At 42.0% G+C, this 12,703-nt stretch overlaps 1 protein-coding gene across 1 annotated transcript; it reads left to right on the forward strand.

Annotated features, from left to right (window-relative positions):
- Positions 1-9,163: 9,163 nt before the first annotated feature.
- Positions 9,164-10,920, forward strand: LOC125549085. Its single transcript, XM_048712575.1, has 2 exons — positions 9,164-9,989; positions 10,090-10,920. Exons 1-2 carry the CDS (start codon positions 9,264-9,266, stop codon positions 10,129-10,131), a joined length of 768 nt encoding a protein of 255 aa, XP_048568532.1. The 5' UTR covers positions 9,164-9,263; the 3' UTR covers positions 10,132-10,920.
- The last annotated feature ends 1,783 nt before the right edge of the window (positions 10,921-12,703 follow it).

The raw sequence follows: 12,703 nt of genomic DNA on the forward strand, positions 1-12,703 counted from the left end.
GCTGGCTTGCATCCCCAGTTTGTGAATCATGTTTTCTTGTATGTGGCGTAACAACATTCTAGTGTGTTTGGCAATCCTCCTACACGCCTTTTTTTAGCCGAATCGTCCTGAATGCTGGTTTATCTGGGAAAGTTTGCTTGAAGTCCCTGTTATCCAGAATGTTTGGCGGCCTTCTTCCTTAATGTCATTATGTGTGTTGTTCTGATGTCCCTACTCCTTCTTTTGAATCATTATATTGAAGATGGAAGTATAGAACCAGCATACATGATTTGGAACCTTTTGATTTCAGTTGCATTGCTGGTCGTAGAGGAGCTCCTGCCAGTCGCTTAGTTCATCTATATATGCTCTCTAGTTCATGCAACCTTTTGATTTCAGTGCAGTCGGATCAGATTACTCTGCTGCATGCTCCAAATTTGTGTCAAATTAATTTCTGGGCGACCGTGGCTATCTTAACTAGCTTCATTAGGGGTAAATGTCGTATGCAGTGTAATGTTAATCTTAGACATACTATATGTGAGACAACTAGATCAGATCAAATTGCAGTTTCAGCGCATGTCAAAATTGGGATTTTGGACATGCTACTAATATGTGTTTAATCATTTTCTGGGATGGCATTTGCTTCGATCATAGGATAGTAATCTAGATTGATTAGTGAATGTGTTAACCCCCAGTTCGGTAATCTTGTTCCCAATGGCGTAACAGTTATCTGTTATGGTTGTGTACTGTGATGATTGATCGATGGTCACCGAGAAACTCATGGTGAACTGCATCCTGCATATGCTATTGGTTTGGGAGTATGCATTAGTCACAGTACTCTGTCGCTTTTCCAGCATGTTGTTTGGAAATTGTCTGCCTAGTCTTGGTTATTTTGTACTACTCCCTTCGTTTCTAAATATAAGTCTCTTTAGAGATTTAAATATAGACTATATACGGATGTATATAGACGTATTTTAGAATATAGATTCACTCATTTTGCTTCGTATGTAGTCTACATTAAAATCTCTAAAAAGACTTATTTAGGAATGGCGGGAGTAGAGTAGTAGGTAGGATAAGATGAGGGTGATTCAGATTAGAGTTAAATACACGTACGTTCTTGTACTAGTGTGATTAGTTTGCTTCATTCCTCTACTCCTGAAATGCTGGATGAATATGAAAGACATTTCTTTGTGACACATTTTATTCTAAATCTTGCTAGTGTGATTAGTTTGCTTCATTCCTCTACACCCAGTCGTTGTGTCCAAAGATAGAACAACAAAGAGAAAAGTGACTTAGATCCTGAAATCAATCCCCATTGAGCACTAACTGATCCTATTGTTGAGCTTACATTCTCCCGTGATAATAAAAAATAAAAAATATAGTTAAACGTCGGATAAAACTGAAATGTTTGCAGCAAATATGCTCATGCCTTTACATGCATAAATTATTGTGTAAAAATGAAAACAAATTTAAAACTGTGCTAAAATAGCATTTGAATATATATTTTTAAACACAACCTTAGAGGTGGTGGAGTGGAGTTTAGAGGTGGAGTGTACTTGGGTGAAGTAGAGTAGTCCCAAACACAACCTTAGACTCATGAAAGCAATGCGACATACTCCCTCTATTTCTAAATATAAGACCTTTTAAAGATTTTAATACGGACTACATACGGATGTATATAGACATACTTTAGACTGTAGATTCTCGCATTTTGCTCCGTATGTAGTTTATATTGGAATCCCTAAAATATTGTAGACAAGATTATGTGAAATTATGTCGACAGCACCGACTATATAAAATGTGAAATTATGACTTATGTTGAATTGAATCTAATGATATATGGGTAGACGTAAATGTTTTTTTCTCCACAACCAGTATGTTTCCAAACTTCTGTAAGAAATACACAAGCAATTGAACGAAAGCAAAACTACAATTGTACGTTCTGTTGAACAACGTGTGTGATGATCAGACCAGAGAAGGAGTTGCCTTGTGGCTAAAGGAGTCCTGTAGCGATGACGTTTGGTGACTCCATGCCAAAGAGGCCCCATGCAGCAACGGCCAACGGACGCCCACGCGTCGACTCCTTGTTCGCCTCACGTCCGCATGTCGGCCGCCCACCTACTTCCTACCGTCCAAATTAAGTGCACACCCACCTACCAGTCACCCATCCACCCGGTCGTCATCCTTTTTAATGTGGAAGCCGTGGTAGGCCAGTCCACAAGCTTCCACTTCCATCTTCGTCTGCCTCCTCAAACCCCGACACCCAAATCCTAGCTTGCTGCTATTCCACATCCTCTCCTCCCCTGCGGGCGACAATGGTGTGGGAGTGCATCCCCGACTGCGCGGGGGAAGGGGGGACACGACCACGAGGCCGGGTTGTCTTCCGGCCATCGTGGCCGCTCCAACCCTACTCCTCCACCTTCTGCATTCCACATTCCACATCGCACCACCGGCGGCCGCACCTTGGATGCGACCGTATGCCGTGGACACTCCGGTGTGGAATACATGGCTCCATGACGAGCACGACCTTCGTCGACAATACTTCTTTGTCGGTCATGCTCCGAGCCCGCCGAGCGGCGTGCTCTGCCCGCGCCGCAACCGCCTCAGCCACACGCGCGTAGGCTAGTTCGTGGCCTGACGCCCACGTCGTTCCCGCCACCACCCGTTCCGATGACCGCCGAGGAGGAGGAAGAGTTGATCAGGCGGGTGCTGGAGGACTATGTCCACACCCATGACGAGGCCGAGTGGCAGGTCCTCGAAGAGATGATGGCCCTCTCCGCGGCCAGCGACGTCGCCATGGAGGTGAAGAAGGAGGCCATGGAGGAGAAGGGGCCCGTGGCACTGGCCGGCCAGAGATGGTCATGGACGGAGACGGTGCCGTGCACACCGGAGCACGTGCACGCCAACGCAGGGTCACCGTCCATGTCATTGCTAGAGGTGATGCAGGCGCATCCGCATGCGCCTCCCGAGGCCACCTTTGGACGCCGCCGGCCTGCATCGACTTCACTGGCGACGAGGACGGCCACGGCGGCGACGGGCTTATCTACCTTTTTAAATTTTGTTTAAATTTTTAGTTTAGTTAACTATGTGGTGGACTGGACTTTTGTGGACGTTTATGTCTATATTAATATTTTTATAAATTATGTTCAATGTCTATTTGAGTTTTATTTGGGTAAATTTGCAAGTCTAAAAAAAAGACAATTTAAGATGCGGCGGACCGTTACCGTATCCGGATGCTCATGTCCGTTTTGCTGATCCAAATGACCAAATCCGAACAAAACATACGTCTGTTTGGATTCCACGGTTGAAGTTGGGCTGATCAGAGTTTGGGGTCGACGGTTGAAGCTGCGCTTATCAGATCACCGGCAAGCAAAGCAGCTTGTATGTACCGTACAAAGCAAAGCTACTGCTGCCTACTCCATTTTGTCCGCCAGCGATCCATGAGCTGTACAGTGCAGGACGGGACTACTGTGGGAAGACAACTTTTGACCGGTCTGTCCCCGACATTTGCCAGACTATTGATGGTCACAGGAAGCAATGAGACACTCGTATGAAACGAATAAACCGGGGATGATCAAATCAAAAGGTCGGTTTCTTTCTTGAAGCAAAACAAAATAATACTCCAGTTCAGTTCATCCCATTCCTCCAAGAAACAGCATAGAACGTGCGCGTTCGGTGTTTCAGTGTATCTTCACCATTACTGCTACTGTTGCTGCTGGGTTTTTCTAACGTAGATGCACACACATATGCACATATACCAACCGCTAGGAATGCACACTCTAACCTTACGAGGGCCGATATACTGTGTCGACGCATCATCTTGAGATTGACCAAATCACCACAGACGTCTCTTAAACGAGAGGAATGTCTTCTCCTACTGAACGAACATCATCGGATTGGTTGAAATAAATCTAGAAAAATGGGGGCATCAATGCCAAGTCTATGACTTGTGAGCCCTGGTGGACTGTTTTCATCCTAAAACCTAACCATCTGAACTATGCTCATAAGAAACCACTTTTGAAGGGGTGATATTGCTTTATTGTTTGTAAGATTTGTTTGCTCGTGGAACAAAAGATTCTTGTGTTACTCACATTTCGTACAACCAAAAATGATGCAAACCATTTTAAGGCAACTTATCGTAGAATGTCTTGGCACAACTACGGAGCGGCTCGGGGCTTGCCCATGCGAAGCCGTTAAACAATGTAATAACATGGAAGGACTGCATTAATTGTCTAACGTTATGTTTTAGGCGTACCTAGAGAGAAGGCCTCAATCCTCTGCACTGGAGTAGTTACAAGCATGCATGCATTAAAATAAGAGAAAAGTATACTTTTCATCCCTCAATTTTTGGCCGAGTCTAGATTTGGTCCCTCAACTCCAAAACCAGACAACTTGCACCCTTAACTTCTCAAATCGGACAAGATTCATCCCTGGTCACGGTTTTGACCGGTTTTGATGGTGTCCCACCCCAGTTTTAACCGTTCCTACTCAAATTTGCCTACCTTTTCCAAATCCACGTACTATTTTCAAATTTGGTTACTTTTTCAAATACGTGAACCTTGTTAAATTTTGTGTACTTTTTTAAATTGGCGTACTTTTTTTCCAAGTTCATGTATTTTTTCAAAAATGCATATGTTTTTTAAAGTTCATTTAGTTTTTTTAAGTTTTAATTTTTTAAAATTGATGCACCTTTCATATTCGAGTACATTTTTCTTAAAGAGTTCATGAATTTGAAAATTTTATGCGAACTTGAAAAAAGTATGCGGATATGGACTTCTTTTGCGCAAAATATGTGGATTTCAAAAATTATTTCAACTTGAAACAAGTACGTGAATTTCATACAAAGTTCATGGATTATAAAAGAAACACGGATTTGAAAAAAATGGACTTTGAAAAGCATGTGGATTTGAAATAAGTATGCGAATTTCAGAAACAATTCATGGCTTTGAAAAATACTTGGATTTGATAAATTTACACAAACTTGGGAAAAATACGGGGATTTGGAAAAAATTACGTAAATGTTAAAAATCACGGATTTGAAAAAAGTACGAGAATTTCAGCATAGTTCGCTGATTTGAAAAAAAAATATGTTTATTTTTTAAAAAAATGCGCGACCTTGAAAAAACTATGCAGAGTTGAAAAGTGTATGTGAATTTCAAAAAGTTCACGGATATAAAAAATTTACAGTAATATGAGTGAGCACCGGTCAAAACCGGGGTGAGTCAACACCAAAAACCGGTCAAAACCGAGTCCAGGGACAAACCTTGTCCGGTTTCGATAGTTGGGGGTGCAAGTTGTCCGGTTTTGAAGTTGAGGGACCAAATCTAGACTTCACCAAGAGTTAAGGGACGAAAAGTATACTTTTCTCTTAAAATAACTCAAACCGTCATTTCATGTTGGTATGTTCGAAATTTTTAGAATATTTTGTAGCCCAAACCGTCACTTTGATTCAAATCCCGTCGCGTTGGTATGTTCGCAACGAGACCTTTGAAACTAGAACTCATGTTGGTATGTTCCAAAAACATTTTTGAGGGATCAAAAAGTTATCACGCCTGCCCATAGACCACCACAACAAGCTCCTGCCGCAGAAAAGAAACGATCATTAGCTTCACGGTACTCTTCTCTTGCAGTTGCAGTTGGAGTGTCCTCTTTTTTTTTCTTTTTTCTTTTTTTGACAAAGGCATGCAGTGCCCTTGTGTTTGGCGAAAGAAACGTACGAGTTGATTGGGAAATGCATCCTAGTGACCTATTGTTTGCTCTTCGTTTTCTACTCCAACAAATTACTACTCTCTCCGTTTCAAATTACTCGTCGTGAAAATGAATGTATCTAAAACTAAAATATATCTAGATAAACATCCATACCTGCTACAAGTAATTCGGAACGGAGGGAGTAGTTGATTGTGAAATGCAGCGGAGCTACACTTGCTCAAGGATGCGATCCAAGCTAAATTTAACCCGAACAGCACTTGCTCAAGGTGTTTGCTGTTTGTGCCACCGGATGAGGTGAGAATGTGATGATCAGATCACCGGCAAGGCAGAGGTACTACTGTATATTTTCCATGGGGTGTACAGTGAGTGCAGGACGGGACTGCTACGAGTGCCCTGCCAGTACGATGGATGACAACTTTTGAACGATGGATGACCACTTTTGACCCCACTTTGACAGCCAAGGTGGTAAAGTCCTGTTGACGGTCACAGGTAGAGATATGGTACACTGCACAAGATGATGATTTTCTGTCCGGATGATACGTCGCTTCATTTGATGTGATTGGATGGGACGCCACAGAAGGCCATGAGCCATCCATATGATCGAATAAACCAAGGGTCATCTCACTGAATTTCGTACTGGCGAAGAGCAGAGCAGAGGTCCCTCCCTTCCTTCCAAAGTTCCACCATGTTTAAAAGCTCCAATAAAGAAGAAATAAAATAATGAAGGTTTTCTAGGAAATAATGAATAAGCGGCACTGGTATTACCCTATAAGAACAACTAAAATAAAATAAAAATGAAACGAAATCAAAATAATGAACTTTTCAAAGAAAGAATGAACTAGTGGCATTGGTGTTACCCTTCAATATGAAAAATAAATAAAACACAATGAAGAAATTCCTTCACTGTTTTCTCTAATCTTGCCGTGCACATAGCTCTGCCATTGCACAACTTGTGCGTTTTATAATATGCATAAAATAAACGCCCAATACTTGAATTCGCACAAAAAATAGGTTCCCCAAAAAAATGAATTAGTAGAATTGGTATTGCCCTTTCAAAAAAGAAAGTGAAAAAACTAAAACAAATAACATAATTTGCACACCGTTTATACAGAAAATTGCACCTTTTCTAATATGCAATAATTAGCATATAATACTGAAATTCTAAAAAAAACTTTCATTTGAAAGGATGTATTAGTAGCATTGGCATTACCAGTAAAGAAGAAAGAAAACGAAATAAAAACTAAAAAAGTCAAAAATAATTAAATTTTCAAAGAAAGGATGAATTAGTGGCATTCGTATCACCTTTAAGAAAAAATGTTTTAAAATAATAACACAAATTTTCCACAATTTACACAGAAAATACATTTTTTTATAATATGCAAGGATAACATATAACAATGGAATTTCCGAAAAACTCAGTTTTCTAAAAAAAAGAATAAATTAGTGCCATAGGTATTGCCTTTAAAGAATAAAATGAAAAAATAAAGAAAAATATAAGTAAATTTTCTAAAGAAGACTGGATTAGTGGTATTACCCTTAGATAATAAATAAAATAAAACAAAAAAAGTAATGACAAAATTTGCACACGGTTTACATTGAAATCGTGTTTTCTTTTAATATGCAGGAATACACATATAGAGTGGGGTTTTCATAGAATAGTAAGTATCCTAGGAAGCAATGGATTAGTGGCATTGTTATTAGCCTTAAAGAAGAAAGAGAACAAAATAAGAAACTAAAACAAAATCAAATTAATAAAGTTTTCTAGGGAAGAATGAATTAGTGGCATTGCTATTACTCTTCCCAAAAAAGAAAATAAAAATATTAAAACACTTAATGAATTTTTTTGCGCATAATTCACACAGAAAGTACGCTTTCTTCATAATATGCAAGGATAAGCGTATATTACTTAAGTATATTAAATTTTTTTCGTATGGAGAAATAAATTAGTGGCATTGATATTACCATTAATGAAGAAATAAAAACAAAAAAAAATCAAAATAATGATTTTTTATAAGGAAGAATTGATTAGGGGCATTGGTATTACCCTTTTAGAAGAAAGAAAATTAAATAAAAACTAAAAAATCAAAATATTGTAATTTTTGTGGAATAATGAATTTTTATAAGGAATAACAAATTAGTGGCATTGGTATTACCCATTAAGAAGAAATAATGAAATAAAATCTAAAACAATAGATTTTTTCTAAGGAATAATTAATTAGTTGCATTGGTGTTATTTATTAAGATACACCATCTCCAACACTGACATGAAGTTTTGCAGTGCAGTTGCACGAGGAGAGACAATGTGGCCATAAGGCTTGTCAACCATGGAGACAGTGGCGAGTCTACTAGGTGGGCTTCATCAGGCTTAAGCCTACCCTCCACAAACATTATTTCAGCTAACCATACCACTTAACAATTATATTTATGTGCTTTACATGCAAGAATCACAATGCAATTGCTAATTAGGCTTAGAACTTGATGTTTGAGCCTACCCTTCATTTTCATGCTAGATTCGCCACTGCATGGAGATCATAAGTTTTGCTTCTTGTTGCTCTACATATTGATCAATTCATTGATTCACTCAAATTTTCAATTTGATAATCACCACGTTGTATAGCCCGGACAGGTTAAGGAACACAACTCCTATACACTCTATGACGAGGTTGAAGTTAGCCAACCTTTGTCGGTCGAAACAAAAGCTAGAGGACCAAAACACACAATCATGCCATCTGCTCTGCCTGACAGTGCCACCGAGATAAACCTACGGAATAAAAACAAATCCGACTCAAAGAACCAGATCAAGGGAAACACCTCGCAACAACACAAAAACACCATTAGCGCGAGAATGAGCCAGGGAAGACTTGCTCCATGTTTGACGATAGCTCCATCGCCACACCACCGACGACAAAGGATCAAAACCTTAATAGAAAAACCCAGCTACTACCATCGACACGAAACAATAAGCTCCATGTCTCTTTTCGTTGCGGAGGTGGCGAATGGAGAAAGGGAGCGGGGGGAGGCGCGAGCTCGTTGGGAGGAGGTAGATCAGCAATGTCGTGCTACTACCTCCGTTCGGGTTACTAGTCCTCGTATTTTGATCATATTTTTATAGTGAATTTAACTTATAAAATATAATTTATACGTAGCAAAAATATTTCAATAAAAAATACATTTGGATACGAATCCAACAACATATTCTTTTTATGATATCCTTAACATTTTGATTTTGCTAGTCAAATACATGGTCAAACTTCCATCCCGAAGAGAGAGGTTTCACGGTACTATTGATGGCATTTCCCAAATGCTATTCATCTGCCACCTTTCCTAAATTTCTGAAATTGCACGTCTTGTAGTGGTAGCGGAGGGAGCACGCCACCCCGGTCAAAAGGAGTCAACGTGCAGGCTGAGACGCGGTTCTGGTGGGCCCATCCTGCAGAGATGCATTGCCTCCATTAGCTCTCCAGTAGCCGCTCGACACGCGTCCTCCTTTCACCTGCCTGCATTCTCTGTCGCTCGCCTCTCCGGAAAACCCCAACCTTGCTCTCCTCTCCTCTCCAAGAACTCACCTCCGTCCGGCCATGGCGAGGCAGGTGAGCAAGAAGGACCTGGAGGTGGTCCTGACGCAGGCCATGATGGCCGCCAAGAACGTGCGGGCGCAGCGCGAGCGCCTCCTGGAGCTCCACCGCCGCCTGCAGCGCCACAAGGCGGCCGCCCCCGCCCCCGCCGACGCCGACGCCGACGCCAGGCTCGGGGAGCTCGGCTCGGACGTCATCAAGGTCTACTACCTCGGCCTGGAGGCCGGCGCCAAGATGCTCGGGAGCTGCGTCGAGATCGCCGTGGAGAACAGCGCCATCGCCGCCATCAACATTGCCTTCGCGCTCATGCCCGACGAGCAGCTCTACGACGCGCTGCTCGCGCAGCGGCTCCCGCCCCGCCCCACCACCCAGGCCCACGCCTTCGCCCGCCTCGAGGCCGCCCTCCTCGCCGTCAAGATGCTCGAGGAGCACCACCTCCCGCGCTGCGTCGAGTGCCTCGTCGGCGGCCAGGCCCCCGTCCCCGGCAAGCCCGCGCCTGATGCCGCCTCCGCCGACGCCGACCGCCCGGACGCCACCGCCAAGAAGAGCAGCAAGCCCCGTCAAGACGTGCACAAGGCGCTCGACTACCTGCGCCGCGCAAACAAGATCACCAACCTCGCCGCGAAGCACATCGACCACGCCGTCACCGTCCTCTCCCGCTACGCCGACGCCGAGGAGGTCGCCCGCCTCACCGAGTTGGCCGACAAGCACGCCTACCTCGGAGTTGAGGTCCGAACTCCAAACCTCTCTCGTGCTCCTTCTTACTGTAGAATCTACCGGCATGAGCATCAATCTGACAGTTCGATTCACCATGTTCATCTCACTGCAGATTAGCCAGCCCACTACCTCAGCTGACCCATCAACAGATTAGCCAGCTTACAACTTCACCTGATCGATCGAGGCTGTCGACACGATCAAGGGGGGTGGGATCCCTTGAATTGCTGATCGAATTAAGCCCTACTCCTCCTAGCATATATACCAGTGGTTGACTTCATCTATCATCTCTAGATAGTTCATCATGCATTGCAGACTACTTATGGCTTCAGTTGAGTTGGGTCCTTCAGATTAACCTGCTAATATGCTACTATGATCTGGATGCAATCTATCTTAGAATTGCAGGAGCTATCGTACTAGTTCAATGCGAAGCTGCATCTTTGTTCATGGACGATCGAATCGAGTTGCACGATAAAATTGCATCTGTTGTGTGTTTGTTTAATCACATTATATGTGATGTCACTACCATGTTTGGTAATCTTCGTAGCTACATGTTGGTTATTTGGGACTGGGAGCATCGATCAGGCACAGTTTGCTTGATGTCCCTGTTCATCCAAACTTACTGCCTAATTGTGTTATTATGTGTGGTGGCCTGATGTCCCTACTTGATGTGCCTCAAGGTAGAACCAGCGTACATGATTTCAGTTGCATTGTTGATCAAAACCGATCGAGTTCTTATCAGTCGCTTAGTTTATCTAGGCTCTCTAGTTCATCCAACCTTTTGATTGATATCAGTTAAGTTTGGTCTGTATAATCTGCTGCTACTATATCTGTGTTTAATTTCCGGAGAACTGTGGATATTCTTAATTTAGCTTGTAATATAGGAGTAGTAGTGTGATGCTGACATGCATCTTGTATCTGTGGGACAACCGAATCGAATTGCCGTTTAGGAGCATGTCAAAAATTGGGATTTTGAACACACTACTACTATGTGTTTAATCATTTTCTGTGTTGGCATTTGCTTTCGATCATAGGATAATAATCTAGATTAATAAATGTGTGCATCCCCAACTTGGTTAGTCTTGTTCTGCATGGCTTAACAGTTATCTGGTATGGTTGTGAATTACAATGATCAACCATAGTCACCGAGAAACCCATGATGAACTGCATCCTACGTATGCTGTTTGTTTGGGAGCATGCATCAGGCACATTATGCTATCCTTGCTCCAACATGTTTAGTAATCTTCTGCCTCGTATTATTTTGTATGCAATCTTTTACCTACTAGTTAGTTGTTGGCGTGATATCTGAACTGATTCTTTTGAAACGCCTAGTGATTCAGATTAGAGTTAGATATACCACTACAGGAAAAAGGCTCGTCGAGTTCTTTTCTGTGGGTACTCGGTAAACAAGGACCTTGCCAAGTGCTCCCCAAAATAAACTCTGCAAAAAGAAGACACTCTGTAACTACCAACCATCCTTAGGTAAACTCCGCAAGGGCCTTAGGAAAAAAATCCCTCTTTTTCCTCAAGGAGAGGCACCGAAGTTGGAAGGTAAGTGTGATGTAAATCACAAAGTAGTATCATACTCAATCTAGTGGGTAAGTAGGGTAACAAATAGAGAGATCAAACTAATCTTGTAAAAAGAAAATTAGTAATCCAGGAAGGATTGGTCAGAGAAATTAAATGACACACTTTGGGCTTATAGAACTGTATATAAAAATCTTATGGGTATGTTACAATAAAAAATGCTTTATGGACAACATGTCACTTACCCTTAGAACTAGATCATGAAGCTCATTGGGATGCATGCCAATCAAATTAGTTATAATTTCCAGTTAGCCGAAGAGAAGAGGTTGTTTGACATGAGTGCTTTAGATGAATGGAGGAATGAATATTACAAAAATGCAAAGATGTTTAAATAAAAAGTTAAAAATTGGCGTGAGGAGAGATACAATATGAATTGAAAATAGGAGACAAACTTATTTTCTTCAAGTCTAGTTTCAGACATTTTGCTAATAAACTTCTATCCAAATGGGAAGGTCCAAATATCATGGAAGGCATTACCGGTTAGGTGCAATCAAGATCAGTGATGCCATGGGCACAAGAAGTGGTGAACAAGAAAAGACTCAACATTCTATTGCCTACCTCACGTCAAACAACCTCTTGAAGTGGACACCGATGTTATAAAACTAAGTACCCCAGAAGAATTCATTGAAAATAAATTCTGGGAGGCTCCACAACCGGAAAAAATAGGTATGTGAAAAGGTTTGAAAATGACCTCCTGACAATTATGTATTTTTTTACAAGCTTTTATGAAAGTCAGGAATATCGGACGAAAGAAGTAACAGAGGGGAGACACTTGGGGCCCATGTGTCCCTACCTCACGGTCCACCCCCGGTCATGAGCCAGGGGCGTGTGAAGCCTGCGGGGTCCCCCTCTATCCAGTCTTTTGCCCGATGCTCGTCTATATACTTTTTTCGGATTTTTCTGATATGTGTATCGAACCTATTAGCCTCTGTTTCATATCGAGTTATTTTCTATCTAGATTTTGAGGATGTACATTACCATGTCTTCCATCTAACAAGGAGTATGTAGCACGACTTGTTGATCCTGCCATGATTTCCAACCCCCGCTAATAAAAACCGGAACCACACGGTCTACTGGTTAATGATTTAATTAGTCTCCAGGTGTGTGTCCAGTTAGGCGGGATGGGCTCCAACGAGGCAAAA

The sequence above is a fragment of the Triticum urartu genome, chromosome 3 (assembly GCF_003073215.2).
Source record: "Triticum urartu cultivar G1812 chromosome 3, Tu2.1, whole genome shotgun sequence".
NCBI classification, from domain to species: Eukaryota; Viridiplantae; Streptophyta; class Magnoliopsida; order Poales; family Poaceae; genus Triticum; species Triticum urartu.

Excerpts from the sequence above, each read along its gene's own strand:
- LOC125549085 (XM_048712575.1), top strand. The coding sequence starts at position 9,264 with ATGGCGAGGCAGGTGAGCAAGAAGGACCTGGAGGTGGTCCTGACGCAG. Across the intron at positions 9,990-10,089 it reads ACGCCTACCTCGGAGTTGAG|ATTAGCCAGCCCACTACCTC; the intron begins GTCCGAACTCCA and ends ATCTCACTGCAG.